The sequence below is a fragment of the Bos taurus genome, chromosome 11 (assembly GCF_002263795.3).
Source record: "Bos taurus isolate L1 Dominette 01449 registration number 42190680 breed Hereford chromosome 11, ARS-UCD2.0, whole genome shotgun sequence".
Classification (NCBI taxonomy): domain Eukaryota; kingdom Metazoa; phylum Chordata; class Mammalia; order Artiodactyla; family Bovidae; genus Bos; species Bos taurus.
This window is the reverse complement of record NC_037338.1, coordinates 103,901,042-103,918,048: the sequence shown is the minus strand read 5'-3', so window position 1 is coordinate 103,918,048 and position 17,007 is coordinate 103,901,042. Positions and strand designations below refer to the sequence as shown.

At 58.5% G+C, this 17,007-nt stretch overlaps 1 protein-coding gene across 8 annotated transcripts in view; it reads left to right on the top strand.

The window, feature by feature from the left end:
• Nucleotides 1-380: 380 nt before the first annotated feature.
• SEC16A (SEC16 homolog A, endoplasmic reticulum export factor) overlaps nucleotides 381-17,007 on the top strand; it is a 31,100-nt gene continuing 14,473 nt past the window's right edge. For 5 of the 8 annotated variants that reach the window (XM_005213465.5, XM_005213464.5, XM_002691659.7 and 2 more), the window contains exons 1-9: nucleotides 1,633-1,791; nucleotides 5,262-8,843; nucleotides 10,434-10,564; nucleotides 12,838-12,935; nucleotides 14,095-14,221; nucleotides 14,636-14,834; nucleotides 14,918-15,092; nucleotides 15,940-16,082; nucleotides 16,905-16,966. In XM_005213465.5, the coding sequence (XP_005213522.1) occupies nucleotides 5,331-8,843; nucleotides 10,434-10,564; nucleotides 12,838-12,935; nucleotides 14,095-14,221; nucleotides 14,636-14,834; nucleotides 14,918-15,092; nucleotides 15,940-16,082; nucleotides 16,905-16,966 (4,448 nt within the window). In that variant the 5' untranslated portion in view covers nucleotides 1,633-1,791; nucleotides 5,262-5,330. Of the gene's footprint in view, nucleotides 465-1,191; nucleotides 1,446-1,632; nucleotides 1,792-5,261; nucleotides 8,844-10,433; nucleotides 10,565-12,837; nucleotides 12,936-14,094; nucleotides 14,222-14,635; nucleotides 14,835-14,917; nucleotides 15,093-15,939; nucleotides 16,083-16,904; nucleotides 16,967-17,007 lie in introns of those variants that run through there. The other 3 variants (XM_024999641.2, XM_059891877.1, XM_059891878.1) reach the window with 2 other exon arrangements.

Here is a 17,007-nt window from a genome sequence, read left to right as displayed (position 1 = left end):
GACTAAACTTTCACTTTCAGTGACTGCGGAACACAGTGACCACCAGGAAGAAGGGGACAGAGTGGGGGGGGCCCAGGGCTGTTCCACCGCGGGTTCCCTGACTCTGTGTTTGAACAGGCTGGGAGCTTGACTTCTGCAAGGCAAATGTTAGCTTAGCACAGTGGCCACGTCAGATGAGCTGAAAGCTTCCCCGCACCCGCCCAGGGCGCTGACAGCGTGGCTGCTCCCTTGCCAACAAATAGAACCACACTCCTTCCTTCTTCCCAAGCTTCTGGGTCCCACCAGCGTCCAGGGTGCCCTCCCACCCCAGCCAGGCCAAAGCACAGCGGGCAGCGTTGCTGGGAGCTCAGCAGCTGGGTGGGGGACAAGTGGACAAGCCCCACGTGCCACCCCTTCTGCCCTCCATAAGGCCTTGGGGCCAGCCGGACAGGCTGCTGCTCTTCCCTGTGCCAGGCAGGCGGCAGGTGAGTGCCCTGGGTCAGGCTGGCAGCTTCTTCACCTGCCTTTTCTCACTGGGAGAATGACGTTGCCAATGGCAGAATCCTCTCCTCCCTAAGATCCTCTATGACTGCGTCTCAGGGTGGGCACCGGGAAGGGGGAGCGACCACAAAGAGGCACAGGAGAGTGAGGCCCAGCGCCCCAGCCTGCCACTCGGTACCTCGGGGTCGCCCTCATTCAACACAAATATCCACTCGACAATGGTTAGGGAAAACCACACAGAGACCCTAGCTTCCGTCCACAGGGCATCACTGGGCTAATGCCGCTCACTGGAAGGAGAGTTAGGGGCCCTGATGGGGTTTAGGGCGGACAAAAGGGGGTCCGGAGGCTGCGCGGCCACCGCCAGGGAGCGCGGGGGAAGGAAGCGACAGGACAGAGCACGTGTCCGGGAAAGGCGACGGCCGAGCCGGGGTGGGGCGGCTGGGGGCCGCAGGTGCACAGGACGACCCCCCTGAAGCGGGAGCCTGGGTGGCTGTGGACTGGGGGCCAGGGCGTGTCTCTTCCTGCTCCATCGGTACGCAGCGGGAGGGCTTCCAGAGAGCTACAGGTGCGCCGGGACAAGGTTGCGGGGCAGATCTAGAAGCCCCCGAAGCCGGGGGCGGTAACTAGGCAACCCGCGCGCCGCCGCGAGCCGCGCACGCGCAGCCCACGCGGGCGGCCGGCGCATGCTCGGTGGCCTTCCGCCCGTCTCCCAGGCTTCGGAGTCCAACGGCAGGACGCGAGGAACGCGCCTGCGCCAAGGCGCCCCTCGGGTTCTCGGAGCAGCCCGGTAGCCGATCTCGGCCGGGGTACCTGCTGGCGTCGGTCGTTCAAGACTGAGCCTTTCCTTGGGTCTGCTGGAAGGCTCCCGACTTTTCTCACATCTTCAGGCCAGAAGAGGCCGGGAGAAAGAGCCAGCATAACCCGTGCGACATCCCAGAGCGGTGCTCGCGCGCCGGACTGGGCAGGTGGGCGAGGGGAGGGGCCCCAGGGATGGGCGGTGGAGAACAGGGGCGGGGGCTGAGGGGCGGGGTCATGAGAATGGGGCGGGACTGGACGCGGCAGGAGCGGGGCGTCCCGAGGGCCCCTCCGAGGGGCGTGGCGCGCGCTGACGTCGCTGTCGGACACGTCGGCGGCGTGGAGGCCGTGGCCCCCGGAGCCGGATGTGCCAAGATGGCTGCTGCGGCTGCTGTGTCGGCGCTTGTCGCAACCGCCGAGCAGTCTTCTTCGCGCGGCTCTTGAGGAGCCAGGGCCGGGGGTCGCGGAGCGGCCGGCAGGAGCCGACGGGAGCCTCGGCCTCCCTGCAGCGCGCCGGTGAGTGTCGGGGTTGGGGCGGAGGGAGGTGACCGGACCGGGCCCAGCCCGAAGCGAACGGGAGCGTCTCCGGGGAGCCGCCGGGGGGCTCGGGCGGAGGCGCCGGGGGCTTGGGCGGGGGCCTGCGGGCCGAGCAGGCCGGGCGACCGCCATGAGTGCTGACGTGGCCCACACCTGCACAGGCTGTCGGGTCAGTTGTGTGAACCCTGGCCGTTGTGGTCTCGGTGTGGGGTTATGTTGGAAAGGCTGGAGGAAAAGCCAGACCTGCAGCTCTTTAGAGAGTAAAAACCTCTCGGGAATTCCTTTCACAGTTTAGCGTGCCCTTTGCTTCGAAGGGTCCGCAGTTTGGTTTCTGCTGAGCCGTGCCGGCGATGAGGTACACTGACATTTGAACCGAGAAACTACAGCATTGTTGCGTCTATTGGTAATCTCGTGGGGAGGTTACCAAGATGTTGCAACCGAGGTCAGGCGCTGTGTTTTATATCAAGGGGCAGAGGTGTGTGCCCACCAACCTGCCCTTTCTGTGATGAAAGTGTTATTGTAGAGCGTCTTGGACGTGAGACAGCCACCTAAAATCAGTTTTGCTGTTTTATCTGTAAAGTTTTAAGTAGCTTGGAGGTTGGGTTGCTTATTAGTATTTTGTTCGATGTAGAGGTTAACTGGAAAGGTGTTTCCCGTCCCCGGAAATGGTTAAGAAGCAAACTTGAGTCACAGACAGTTGTTCCTAGGGTGATAACTTGTTCAAGTGTCTGCACAGCCCTTCTTCCCACCGCCCCCCCCCCCCGCCCCCGCAAATGCTCTTTCTTAGGGTTCCGGGTGCTCTTGTCTTATAGAGATCCAGCAAGAGGCAAAAAGTCCTTTCTTTCTTGTTCTCTGTGACTCATACGCCTTAATAGCAAGTTCCTGCAGTTTAAGTCTCAAAAGTTTTCTTTAGGGTAGCATGTAAATTTTAACATGGTTCCCTCCTGCCTCTGTAAGCATCTTGACTTAACGTCAGAGTGTCCTTTGGCTCTTCGTTGCCTTCAGCAGTGTTGAGAAACCCCCTTCCTTTTCCCTAACGTCTGAATGTTTGATTCTGTACTCAGAAGAGCTGGGGTCTGTGCTGTCTTTGTGCCCCGTGTCCCATAGTCTGATAGATACGTCGGGTAGCAGTCGCCTCAGGGGCAGAGCCTGGACTCCCAGGTGCTTCTTGGAGCTCCGGTTGGTTTACCCGCTCGTGCTTGAGGCGGCTGCCCTAGCAGGAGAGACGTGTGCTTTCGTTATCTCAGTTCAGTAGCCAGGAATTTATATTGAAACAGGTTGTGCTTATTTCAGGTAGATCCAAGGCAGCTTAATTGAAGAGCTACAGTTATGAATAATGTATCTTTAGGGAGATCAGCTGGTTTCTTTGAAGCAGTCTGCCATTTTTAAAATTAGATGACCTGAGGCTACAGAATGACTTACTGGACAGAATCAAAGTCCCTATAGTTGAGATAAATGATATGTGCTTGCATTGTTTTTCTGCTGATGAATAGAGAAAAAGATGAAAAGAATAATGTTCAAGGCAGAAGATTGTTCCAAATTAAACGGGTTTATTGTTGAAAAGCTGTTAGTGGTCAGGGGGAGAAGGGGAAGCTACTTTGTAGGGAAGTGATAGAGTCTGCTTATGAAGCGGTCCTTAGGAATTGAGAAAATAATGCTAAGAAAGTTTCTGCACGGAAAATAATTGAGTATAAACGTTTTGTGAAATTTAGATTCAGATAAGATTTCGCTCATAAACAGCTATAGGGATTAGGGCCTCCCAGAATTCACTGTGCATAGAATTTCATAAGATTAAACCCAGAAAGAACTCTGAAACCATCATTTCAGTTGTCTTGCTTTATAGATGAAGGAATCGGGTCACCCCCGGAGCAGCGGTGCGGCTGGGCCATTCAGCTGGCGCCCAGTCCTTTTCTCACAGTGACACTTGAGGAATTAATCCTGTGGGCCTGTGCTCTGTGTTTTGTTTTTTAATATACGCTGTTTAATGTGATTGAGGGTTTCCTGCTGAAGCCTTCCAAGGAGGATGCCATCGCTTTGTAAGTGGTCTTGGGTGCCTCCCTTTCACATGTAAGAGGAAAAGGCTCTGCTCTCCTCTCCTGGGTCCATGTAAAGCTGAGCTGTAAGTGTTCTTAGTTTTAAAATGATAGCTTAGAACCAAAGGAAGTCCCTGATGCAGTTCTTTGTATATTTAATTCCATGAAATCTAAGTGAGTGTCAAAATGCTTGTCTATTAGAAAGGATTCCCTGTTGGCCCGGGAAAAGGCCATGTCCGAGCAGTAACTGTAGCGGATTCATAGGGCAGCTTTTGTTAGTAAATGACTGGATTTAATATGCATTCATTCACTTTTGTCTGTCTTTTGTCCAAGGACAGGAACATTGTACCCTCGCAGAAACATGTGGCTCACAGTGCAGGGCCCTGTGTCGCTTCTCCCTTTGGTGTCGGCTTTTTCTGTGACAGGCTCCCCTTAATCCATTTGTGAGGGTGTCGCTGGGGAGTAGGCTGACACGTGGAAGAGGAATTTGTAAAGAGACGGTACTTGGATTTTTGTCTCAAAAGTGCAGGTTAACTGTTCAAGATTATACTTAGTATGTTTTGTTGAAAACCAGACAACCACAAAAGACGCTGTAAAGAGGATTTCTGCTCCTTTGTTTTCCGTAGAGGGTCTGTGGGCCGTCTGCTTGTCACTGACAAGTTTTGAGTGAACTTGGTTGTTCCGTTTCAGCACTGCTTTACGGTTCCTTGGGATTTTCACTCCAGGCGTAGTCGTTACAACTCCAGTCATCACACGCAGCTCGTTTTGCTGGTGGTGTGCAACCAGTCACAGTGTGGAAACGGAGACATTCTACAGGCTGGGATAAAAGGCGTTTTAGGCGCGTATAATCCAGATGGTTGTTATTTTGCAGCTTGTGTGACTCTGTGTTTTATGACTCTCTTCAGTTAAAACGGAGAAGCAGGTTTTTAACTTTGGTTTTCCTTTCCAAATATAAACTTAACCTGTGTGAAAAGTACGGTATGTGGTCTTAAGAGAGGAGGCGGCCCTTTCCGGACCTGGTGATAATTTATCGGAAAATGTGGAGGCACTGTGTACCTGGTGCCTCGTGTTGGGTTCTGCTTGGTCCCTGCCAGCTTGCTGAGGGCATTGTGGAGGCGGTGGGCATTCCACGTGGGTATGTAGCTCGGTGACATAACTGAATGTCACAGCAGGGCAGTGACTTGTCTGAAGTTGCTTGGCCGGCTCCAGCATGGCCAGCCTTGGCGTCCGGGCCGGTGTCGTCGCTCCGCAGATAGCAGTCCTCCCAGGGGTGGGCGAGGGGTGGGTTATCCCTCAGGACTTACAAGATGCAAAACTGTTTTCTCGTTTTTTTCTTCTTTCTCAATTTTCCTGATTGTAGCCAGGACTTTGAATAAATGGATTTTATGCTAACTTTTTCCTTTTTTTCTTTTTCAGTTCAAATTAAGGAAAGCCTCCCTCCTGCTTCTTTCTGCAAGCAGCATCTCATTGTGCAAGAGCTCAGTCATGCAGCCGCCGCCCCAGGCTGTGCCGTCTGGCGTGGTCGGGCCGCCTCCGTCGGGGAGTCCTCAGACCATGTTCTGGTCTAACAGCCCTTACCGGAGACAGGCCGGCAGCCACGCTCCGATGGCCCCGGTAGCCTGCCCACTGCAGCCAGTGACAGACCCTTTTGCTTTCAGTCGACAGGCTCTCCAGACTACATCGCTGGGCGGTTCGTCTAAAAGCAGCCTGCCCATTTTGCAAGGCCCAGCCCTGCCGTCGTCCCTGCAGCGTGCTGGTCTGCCCGTGCCTCACACAAACACTGGGGACAGCTCCCAAGGGCCCTGCGAACCTCTGCCAGGGCCTCCGGTGCAGCCCAGGGCAGACGCCAGCCCATTTCCCGGGGCGCCAATGCCCTCGGCCTCACACGGGCCCGAGACGACCAGGAGTGCCAAGGCTCCCGGCCCAGAGCCTGAGCTCCCGGACCCGCCGTACCCGCCACAGTACATCCCAGCAGCGGGGTCCAGCGGCGCTCGCGGGGGCCTTCCACAGGGGCACGCGTCTGGGCCCGACAGGCCCCTGAGCCGGCCGAGCCCCCCCGACAGCGCCACACCCCCAGCAGCACTCCCGCTCCCCCCTCAGCCCTGTCAGCAAGTGCCTGGGCAGTGGGGGCCGGGGCAGGGAGGTCCACGGCCCCCAGGTCAGCATTACTGGCCTGGCCCAGAGGGGCCCCCGCAGATCCCAGGGCCCCACGCCTCCAGCGTCACCCACTTCCCCCCTCTGTCCAGCCTGCATCAGCGTCCTGGCCACGAGCAGCTCGGCCCCCCGGCTTCCTTACCAGGACCCTCGGCCAGTGGTGGAAAAAACGAGGCCGCCTACCTGCCCAGTGGAGACCACTCAGCAAATAGCTTTGATCCAGAGAGCGCGTTCAGGCAGAATTCCAGAGTTGGGAACGCTCGGGCAAACCAGGAGCTCAGGTCGAGTCCTGGAGTGAACAGAGAGCAGCTGTCAGGCCTGGCTGCTATTAGCCCGCTCGCTCAGGTAAACCGCCCAGAAAGCCGTTCGCACTACCTGCCGGGCGCCGGGGGTGGCTGGACCCCACTGGAGGTGGGCTCGGGCGCACTCGCCATGTTTTTCAAAGGAGGAGAGACCGAGAACGAAGAGAACCTCTCGTTGGAAACAGCGGGCTCTGCTGGGCAGGCCGACATAGACAGTTTCTGCCTCGGCCAGCTTCCCGCACACGTGGGCGTGGGAGGCGCTCACCAGGCCTTTCCCAGAGGCTCCAGCAGCGAGCCCATGCAGCTGGGGGGAGAGCCACAGCCAGCCTCTAAGGCAGCCGCCATGGACGTGTGGGCAGACACGGCCCGTGCAGGGGCGCAGTACGAGAACGTTGAGAACCTGGAGTTTGTTCAGAACCAGGAAGTTCTGCCGAGCGAGCCCCTCACCATGGATCCTTCCTCCCCAGGCGATCCGCTCAGGTGCGGGCCCCTTCCTGGCCCAGCTGGCCCCAGGCTCAGTGCGGTGGGCCCTGCGGGCAGCGGGGGCCCCAATCTCGAGGCCCTGGATATGACAGCGCACCCTGCACGGTCTGACAGCGTGTCGTCCGGTTACGGCGGCAAGAGCCACCGGGCCCTTCCAGGTGCAGCCAGGCCCTGCGACTCGGGTACCTTCATTCAGCAGGAAGTGGGAAAGCCTGAGGATGAGTCTGCAGGGAGGTTTTTTAAGCAGATCGATTCCTCTCCTGTCGGCGGCGAGACAGACGAGACCAGCAGCCAGAACTACCACGGCAGCCTGTCCCAGCCCTCGACCCCCAGCCCCCCAAAACCTACGGGGGTATTTCAGACGAGTGCGAACAGTTCTTTTGAACCCGTGAAATCGCACTTGGTTGGAGTAAAGCCCATTGAGGCAGATCGCGCCAACGTGGTAGGAGAGGTGAGGGGGCCCAGCGCCCACCAGAAGCAGCACAGAGCAGCCGCTGCCACGCCTGATGCCACCCCTGGCAACCTGGAGCAGCCTCCTGACAACATGGAGACCCTCTTCCCGCCGCAGCGCTGCGTGCCGCCTCTCACCACACCCGTGGAGGCCGGACGTGGACTTCTGCAGGCCACGGGGCCGCCCTTGGAAACAGTGCTGCCCGCACCTGAGAAGAGGCCCTCGACCAGGGCGCAGGGGCCTGGGACGTGTGAGAGCCCCGCCACGACCTTGTGGGCGCAGAACGAGCTCCCGGACTTTGGGGGCAACGTCCTTCTGGCCCCGGCAGCTCCCGCGCTTCATGTGCCAGTGAAACCTCAGCCGTCTGAAGTGATTCAGCCCCCAGACGAGGGGGTGGCACGGCAGGTGGGCCCTGGCTGTCAGAGTGGGGATGGCCTTGGCACTTCTGAGAACCTGGAGAACCCTCCGCAGCTTGGCGAAGAGGAGGTTCTGCCGCCGCAGGCTGGCCCCGGCTATGCCAGCCTGCTGTCCTCCCCGCCCACTGAGTGTTTGCAGAATCAGCCCGTCTTGATCGCCCAGCCCGATCAAAGCTATAGTCTGGCTCAGCCTGTTAACTCTTCTGTGTCCTTACCAAATTCTAACGAGAAGGCTCCATCCTGGAGAGACTCTTCTGTGGGAGATAAGCCCTCAGTCAGCGGCCGGGCTGCTGGTGGTGATCCTGGAGAGAATGTACCTTTGTCTGGGATGCCAGCCGGCTCTCTCGTCTGCTCGCCTCCGCCTAGCCATCTGGCTCAGAGTCCTTTTCCACAAGCTTCTGGTACCTATGACATGGTTTCTAATCAAGCTGCTAATTTGCTGGTTCAACTGCACTCTCATCCAAAGCCCTCACTTCCAGAAGGTCAGAAGGCCCACAGCGCAGAGTGTGTGCCTCCTGAGGGGCTGCCCAGCCCTGCGGGGGCCTCGGGCCTGGTGTTGGTGCCACCTGCAGGCGGCAGCTCTGTGCCTGGCAGCAGCAAGCCAGGCCTCTGTGGCAGGCGGGACGGAGCTGTGGGAGCCCTGGACTGCACGTTCAGTAGGACTTTAGAAAATCCTGCAGGAGTGTACGGCCCAGCCCATGCAGATGGCCCGGCCTCTGGTCAGCAGCCCACTGCCAGTTGTCGGCCTCTTGGGCCTGGGGCGAACAGCCCGGACCGTTTCTATCAGCAGGTGATGAAAGAGGCTCAGGACCAGCCCGGTGCAGAGAGAGCCAAGCAGGAGCTGGCGCCGCCACTGCCCGCTCCGCAGGGGCCCAGAGCAGTGCTTCTGGAGCCTTCAACCCCAGGGAGTCCCCCAGTGCAGGCACAGCCTGCAGACCCGGCCCAGCCTGCAAGCCCAGCTCCTGCTGACGCGGGTCAGCAGCTGCCGCCCCGGCCACCTCGGTCCTCCAGCGCCTCTGTTGTGTCCACCAGCTCGAGCCAGGCGGCCCCACGGCCCGACCAGCAGTGGCTGCAGCCCCCGCCTCCCGACCTGGCTTCCTATTACTACTACAGGTCCCTGTATGACGGCTACCAGCCCCCGTATCCCTCCCCATACCCGCCGGATCCTGGCCCAGCCCCCCACTATTACCAGGTAGGGCCATGCTCTTGGGCGGTTGAGCGCTCTGACCAGTGATCTCTTTCTCATGTCCTGCTCCGGGGCAGGGTTCTGCGGTCAATCCTGAGGGAACCCATGGTCCCCCTGCTGGCACACGCCTCTTCATGAGCTTCATGAGAAGGGTGCTCCCTGTCCCAGCTCATTCTTTGGACCACAGCTCTTCTCCTGGAGGGCCACGCTGCACAAGAGCCTGTTTTATCTGGGGAGAATCACTACTTCATTTTGGTGTAGCACAGCATACCCCAGCTTACATGAGAAAGGACCCTCACTTCCTGTCCTGCCCACCGGCTCGCAGCAGAGCCAGAGTTCTGGGTGGCACATTTTGGAAAACTGGAATAGCCTCTTGAAGCTTCTTTCTGGTTTTAACATCAAAAACTTAACATGAGAAACAAGAGGCAAACTCTAGTCTTTTAAAGCCCTGCTTTAGGATAAAAGCGTTCAGGGTACGAGGCCAGGCTTGGGGCGTAGTGCAGGTGGAGCAGCTAGGAGCGGTGGCGGCGTGCACGCTCGGGCACCCGGCCACAGCACGGGGCCGCCACGCTGCACGGGATCCTTTCTCAGCTCTTCTCGGTGAGCCAGGCCCACGGGTGCTGTTTAGCTTCCGATTCATCCTGCTTTATTGTGACCCACGTGGACACCTTTGATTGTCTGCTCGTTACCATCTCGTGTCCTGGCCCAGCATTGCCACAGTCTGCAAAGGTAGAAGGATTGTGGACCAGGAGTTTGGAGCTCCTTGCGTGACGTGGCTGTGGGCCCCACACTGGAGGCCCCACAGTCAGAAGCAGCTGAGGGAGCAGAGCTGTGGTGGGCTGGGGGCCGCCTGGGGGTGGGGCGGCCTGAGGGGCTTCGAGAGTCTGTGTATGCGTGGGAATGAGTTACATGCCTAACCCCGAGACCTGGGAATCAGAGCCAGGAAGAGCCGCAGAGACTTATTTGCATGGAGGGAAATGACGCTCTGCAGGACCCCAGGGTGGGCCGGCAGAGTGTGGAGGGGCCCGAGCCCCAGCGGTACCCGGCACTGCTGCGTGGGAGCCCAGGCCCCAGTGGGGGTCAAGAGTAAGTCCAGGTTACGTGCTGTCTCGTTCTCCACCTGCTCTTGACAGAGAATCAGGCCCTGAGACAGGAAAGACAGGTCTGGCTCGTGCCTGGATCACCCATCCCTGCTTCAGGTTCCAGCATGGCTGTGGGGCCGCAGGGCTGCTGCATCCGGAAGGGGCTGAAAGCCTCGTGAGGCTAGAGCACGATCCTCTTTTTGGGGCTGCCTGTGCCCGCGGGACCCAATCCCAGGGGACCCGGATTGTTTTGCTTACTTGAATTGGTGCCCGAGATGGGACCCCAGGTTGTGGGGTGTCAGCACCTACTCAGGTGAGACCTCAGGAAGCGGAAGAGAGCCCTTGAGGCTCACCTGGGCATGGCCCGCTGCCGTAGGCTGTCTCCTGAGCCAGGCCGGGCTGGCTGTCTTTGGAACAGGGCTGTCTGCAGAGCCTTACCTGGGTCCTGAGAGCCGTGCCAGGTGCCTGCGTAGGTGGCTCCTGGCGTCTAATGACGATGTCCTTCTTCCGGCAGGACGTCTACGGCCTCTACGACCCCAGGTACAGGCCTTCTGACGGCGCTGCCTACGTGGACCCCTGTCGCTGCCCCGAGCCCGAGCGGCCCGGCTCCCGGGCCAGTCACTGCTCCGACCGCCCGGTCGCCAGGTGATGCGTGTTTGTGTTGCCGGCTGTCGTTGTAGCTTAGTGGTTCGGGGGAGGCCATGTTTGCAGAGAATCATACAAACCTGTTGGGTGTGTGTGTACGTTTCGTGGGTGTGGACAGATCGAAGGATGCATGTTTGAATCAAACTGAGCCCGCTACCCAGCACAGCCACAGGCACGTCGGCAGGTGGTCTTGGTCAGGCCAGACCCTGGGCGGGGCCACCAGGGAGGCCCCCTGCTCTCAAGCAGGGCTTCTCCTGGCCTGGGCAGTGGTCCTGTTGCCTGTGGTCACATAGCAGCTTTTAACCTGTGGAGGTTGTTCCCCACACTGGTTCCAGAGGCGCCCAGGTCAGGCAGGCTCAGGCTGCGACCTGGGGTGATCTGTTGGTGGCAGCAGCCGCGAGCCTGGGCTGTCTGCCTGGCGCTGCCTCCTGGGTCGGGGGCCGCGAGCCTGGGCTGTCTGCCTGGCGCTGCCTCCTGGGTCAGGGGCCGCGAGCCTGGGCTGTCTGCCTGGCGCTGCCTCCTGGGTCGGGGGCCGCGAGCCTGGGCTGTCTGCCTGGCGCTGCCTCCTGGGTCGGGGGCCGCGAGCCTGGGCTGTCTGCCTGGCGCTGCCTCCTGGGTCAGGGCCCCCAGCAAGCTCTCACTTTTCTACCTGACTGAGCGCGTCTCGGTTCTGCAGTTACAGACGAGGCGTTTTGAAAGGTCCTTGGCGTCGTGTCTTCCGCTGAGTAAAATTTAAGCAGGCCACAGCTCTCCCACTCAGGTGTCGGTGGGTTAGGGTCCAGCCTTGCCACCTGCCATAGTGGCCCCTGCACCCAGGCACCTCGTCTTGCAGGGCCGGCTTTCTGTGAGATTGTGAGGCTTACTCCGGCTTGTAATGGAGAGAGTGGCACAGGGGAAGGCCGCGTCCCCCACTGCCTTACAGACTTAGAGCTGCTCCTGCTGCTTCAAGGCCTTGGTCGCTTGTCTGGAGAGCTAGCCGGGCCTGTCCGGTGGACCCCTGTCCTTGCGGACGGACGCACTCAGCTTCAGACCCCTGCGCTCTGGGCACTCGGTGGGAGACCATGCCCATCTGTCCCCTGGGAGGCGAGACTGGCATCACAGTGGGTGCTCTGATCTGGGAGAGCAGCAGGCAGATGTTTTCTGGAAGCCCTGAGAGGCGAGGGAGGGCGGGGCTAGGGCACACACACCTCGCCCTTCCTGTCTCCTCTCCAGCCTTCGGGTTAGCGCGAGGGGCCCGTGAAAGCTGTGGGCTGTTGTGACTGATCGGAGGCGGGCCTTGCTGCCTGGCAGGGGTTTGAGGCCCAGCCTATGGTGTCCAGGTCCCCTCTGCGTCCTCACTGCACCCTCCTCCCCGCATGTGCACGCGTGCAGACACGCGTGCAGGCCTATGTGCATGTGTTGAGCATCCGTGTGTTGTGCTCATGCCGGGTGGTCACAGCCTAGGGGAGCTGCTGGAGGGAGGAAAGCGCCCTGGGTATCCATGTGGAGTCCTTGCTGCTGGGTAACGGGGCTGGGCAAGCAGCAGGGTGGCCGTGCCCTGCCCTGCCCCGCTCAGGGCGCCCCGCCCCACTCAGGGTGCATCTCTGGGCCCCCGTGGTGGGGCCGGTGGTGCCCGAGTGCTGCCCCAGGGCCCCCAGTCAGCGGGTGCTGTTCCCTCGGTGGGGGTAGGGGGGCGCTCTTCAAGGGCAGCTGCACCTCGGAGTGAGCCATTCTCAGGGGTTTGCAGTCACAGTTTAAAAATCAGAAGTGCTCTTAAGTCCTTCCAAGGATCTTTCTGACCCAGCGGGCCCGGTCCCGCCCATCCTGCAGTGAGAGGCAGCAGCACTGGGCAGTCAGCTGGGATGGGTGCAGGGCCTCCACCCCTCTCAGGGGACACACAGTCACGGTTGGGGGAGGGTGTCACAGTCGGTGCTGGCTTGGTGTCCGTGGCTCAGTGCTTTTCGCTTCTGCTGAGCACGATTCCAGAGCCGGGAGAGCCTGCTTCAGCATTGGCGTTGACAGGATGGATTCCTGAGCGCACCAGAAAGCGTCAGCTGTCTTCTGCTGAACAACACCTCCTGAGTTGCTTCAGCCGATAGATCTCAATTCGCTCTACGGTAGGGAGTCCTGTAATCTTTTTGTCGTCACTGGTTTGGATCTCCTGATTGGAGTTTTTCCACAACCAAGGTGCCGTGATGAAAGCCTGGGGCTCTGGGTGTATTGACTGGAATCTTGTCGCATGCTAAGCAGCAGCTCATCTTGTTTTGTAACAGCACTGTGTGTGTGTGTTTCAGGCAAGTGTATCCTGAAGGTTACTATAATTCCAAAAGTGGATGGAGCAGTCAGAGTGATTACTATGCAGCTTACTATTCCGGCCAGTACGATTACGGAGGTACGTTCAGAAGCTGTCACGGGCTTACCGCAGCAGACGCCTTCAGACCTTGGTGCAGCCAAGCGCCAGGTGGCGGCGTGGTGGACTTTCTTAGGAAACTTTTCCTTTTTATTAGTCATGTGATTTTATCTATAGCCAAAGTAGCAGAAAGTAATTTGCGCCTAGAAATAACTGTATTGCTACTGTTCATTGACAAGTATTACCCAAGTCACAGTAGTGTGTTTTATCACGTTGATAGATTTCTTTGACTTTCTAGCAAAGTGTAATTCTTGGTAGTACCAGAGTATGTGGCTCATCCTTACACGGACGAGCTAAAATTGATAGAAATAAAATGAGGGGCCGGCTGCCCCCTGCACCACTCACGTGTGATGTGCCCGGGGGCCTCGTGTAGCAGGAGCCCTCGGGTTGGACAGAGCAGCCTCAGGTGGCCCGTGCCCCTCCCCTTCAGGCGCCGCCGCTGTCGGGCGGCACGTGCGTCTTGGCGAGCATCCCCTGAGCAGCCCTTCTGGGCCCCCTGCCTGGCCAGGGCCAGAGGGAGGGTCCTGACCTGCAGCCGTCAGTCCAGCACAGCCCCTACTTCCCCATCTTCTGGGGCTCCTCCTCCACTTTGTATTTGCACTGCTTTACGCATTATAATGTTAATTAATGTGTTTTGGAAAAACAGTTTTTTAGTTTGAGAGTGTTTTTTAGATTTTTATTCTTAACTGAGATACGGTTGATTCAGTGTTGCGCCTGATGCCTGCTGTCCCAGAACAGCTCAGTTGTACACGTACATTGGTTCTCTTTAAATACTCTTTTCCATTGTGGTTTGCTCCAGGAGACCGGGTGTAGTTCCACGCACTGCGCAGTAGGCCCTTGCCTATCCACTGAGAGTGTTTCTTAAAGCTGTGTGGACCACATTAGAGAAAAGAGATGAATGATTTTTTTTTTAAGCACGTGTTGAGAGAAATTTAGCCAGTGGGCTTTGAGGAAGACACGCCGGATCCTCTCGTGCCTCACGGTTCATGGTCCCCAGGGTCGTGCTGCTTTTCGGGTGGAGAGTTTGGTTCCTCTCGGAGGCTAGGAGCATCCTTCAGTCCTGGGATGGCCTGGTTTCTCCAGTGGTAGCCAGAGGAGTGTCTTTTTCACATTGTACTGACCTGGTGATCTCTCACTATAGACCCAAGTCGCTGGGATCGGTTCTACTACGGCCCTCGGTTCAGAGACCCCCGTTCCTACGACAGGGGGTATTGGTGTGATGCCGAGTACGACTTGTGCAGGAAGGAGAACTACGCCTACGGTGACAGGTGGGCAGCACAGACTCCAGCACGGAGGGCGGGCCGTGAGTCAGCCGGGCCTCTGCCCTTGGGTCCTGCGTTCACTCGAGAGCTGCGGTCGCATCTGGCTCCCAGGCACCCGCCACTGTCAAAGAAGGGTGAACCGGAGGTTCTTTCTTCGGGCTTTTGGTGGGGAACTGACCTTAGAACCAGCGCGGGGAGTCAGTTCAGCCTCTTCTTCGCAGGTCCATGAGAGGCGTGACTGCCTTGGAATGGACCCCCAGCCTGTATCTCTTGGTCTCAGGCAGGGCCTGAACTTGGCCGTGGGTGCGGTGACCCCGCTACAGTGTGGGCTGTGGCGAGTGTCATTCCTGGGGTCAGGACCCTGGGGGGCTCAGCCGTGTGCAGCATAGGAGCCTTGCCTCTGCCTACTGCCTCCTCCAGGCCCGAGAAATACGATGACCGCTACAGGTACGACCCCCGCTTCACCGGGAGCTTTGACGATGAGCCCGAGCCACCTCGGGACCCTTACGGGGAGGAGGTGGACCGGCGTAGTGAGCACAGCGAGCACTCGGCACGGAGCCTGCGCAGCGCGCCCAGCCTGCAGAGCCGCCGCAGCAGCTTCAGCGCCCACTCCCACCAGGTAGGCGGGGGCAGGCTCCGGGGCCACCTGGGGTCACGGGGGGCGGCGAAGGGGCTTCACCTATCCGCTTTGTGCTCCCGAAGAGTCAGGTGTACCGGAGTCATAACGTGCCCTCCGGGTCCTATGAGGTGCCCCCTCCGCCGGGCTCCTTCCACGGTGATTACGCCTACGGCCCCTACGGGAGCGACTTCCATGGCGCACCAGGCTTTCCAGAGTACGGCTACCCCGCCGAGGCCAGCTGGCCCTCCGTGGAGCAAGGTGTGTGTGCAAGGCCCTGGGCTCACACAGTGCGGAGGGGCCCAGGGGCTCCTGGGACCAGCGTCTGCGCCTGCGGCAAGAAGGGCTGGGCTACGACCCAGGTGGGAACTGGTGATGGTCGGGCCTGGGCTTCCCTGGGAGCTGCTGGCCTGTCCATCACATCCACTTCAGTGCAGCGCTGCCTTGAGGCTTCCTGCCCAGGTCAGCTCCCCATGTGGAGGGACAGCAGCCCCCTCCCGCCACCCGCCCTGCGAGGCTGACCGCACGGGTGCGTGGCTCTTAGAGGAAGCCTGGTTCTCCTTGCAAAGCTCCTGATCGTTTACTTACCGCACGAGCTGCACCTCAGTGCACCTTTGAGATGCTTGATCACGTGCTGTTTCTTGGAAACCTGTACGAGTACGTGAAGTTTGAGAACAAACAGTATAAGAGATAACTGATGGACTTGCTCGAATGTTCCGTAATTGGAGATCTCCCTTCCTGCTCGCCTGCGGTGTCTCACTCTCAGTCGTTACCTCAGCGCGCTGATGCTGCTCTAAGGTCGTAGCTGTGAGGAGTGCGCAGGGCCACCTGAGCAGGTTTCTGTTTTAAAAGCACAGCACATCCTGATGGCTCTTAAAGGAATCTTTTCATTTTAGAGGAGAAACTCCTTGTTTTTAATGGTTTGTTTGTGTGACACATGCGTAAGTTCTCCTTTTTAATAGGATATTTAATAGTTGAAAGGCAGTCGATCTGGATAATCTGTGATTCCGGTTGTCTGGGTGTCTTAAAAACTTGAGCTGTTGATCTAGTTGAGAAGCATTAAACAGTGACAAGCTGGCAGCTTCTTTTTCACTTGATCCACATGTAGCTCCGTCGAGACCCACTTCTCCCGAGAAGTTCTCGGTGCCTCACGTCTGTGCCAGGTTTGGTCCTGGGGGCCAGCTCATCAAAGTGATTCCAAACCTGCCTTCAGAAGGACAGCCTGCGCTGGTTGAAATTCACAGCATGGAGGTAATTCCGTGGGGAGCAGTTCCGTGTCATCGTTCAGCGCCCCCACCTCAAAAACATGCTTTCCAGCCTGTCCTCTTCCACTTGCGTGTCCTTGCCTGAAAAGCAGTCTTAAGCAACGCTAACCCATGAGTCTGATTTGTAGGTGGTTTTGATTCTGTTCTGTCATCTATTTTTCCTCCCAGGAGTCAATATTTTGTTAGTAAGAATTTTAGGGGGGGTTGTGGTTCGTCCCCTGGGCGGGGAAGATCCCCTGGAAAAGGAAATGGCAACCCACTCCAGTGTTCTTGCCTGGAGAATCCCATGGACGGAAGAACCTGGTAGGCTACAGTCCACCGGGTCGCAAAGAGTCGGACACGACTGAGTGACTTCACTCTTTTACTTTTGTGTTAGACATGGAATTATCCTGTGTTCATTTTTTTGTTGTTGTTTGACTTTCTGATTTTGGAGGGAGGGCTCCATAGGTGCTCATTTTACCGGTGATCTGGAGAGTGGGTAGAGGAGCCTCGTGACCTCGGGGGGCTGGCGTGGGGCACACCACTCTGTGCCTGCAGGTCTCTTCCATCATGTGTATCCAGGCCCCGCGTCAGAGTCTGGGCAGGAGGAAGGGATCTCACTGCTTAAGTAAAGTTTGGAAGTCACTGTCGTAGAGCTGGCTTGCCCACGATCTGTGATGGAGGCGCTGCCCCCGTGGGGGACAGCCCGTCCCAAGGACGGTGTCCGTAGCTCTGTCTGCCGATGTGGCCAGCAGACGTGGGCTGGGCCAGGCAATGCTGTGCCACCCCCGTGAACCACTCTCCCCGTCCCTCTCCTGTCCCTGCCTAGACCTTGCTGCAGCATACACCAGAGCAGGAGGAGATGCGGGCCTTCCCAGGACCTCTCGGCAAGTACGTGCCCACAGAAGCGCTCTCGGTGCCCCGCCCACTGG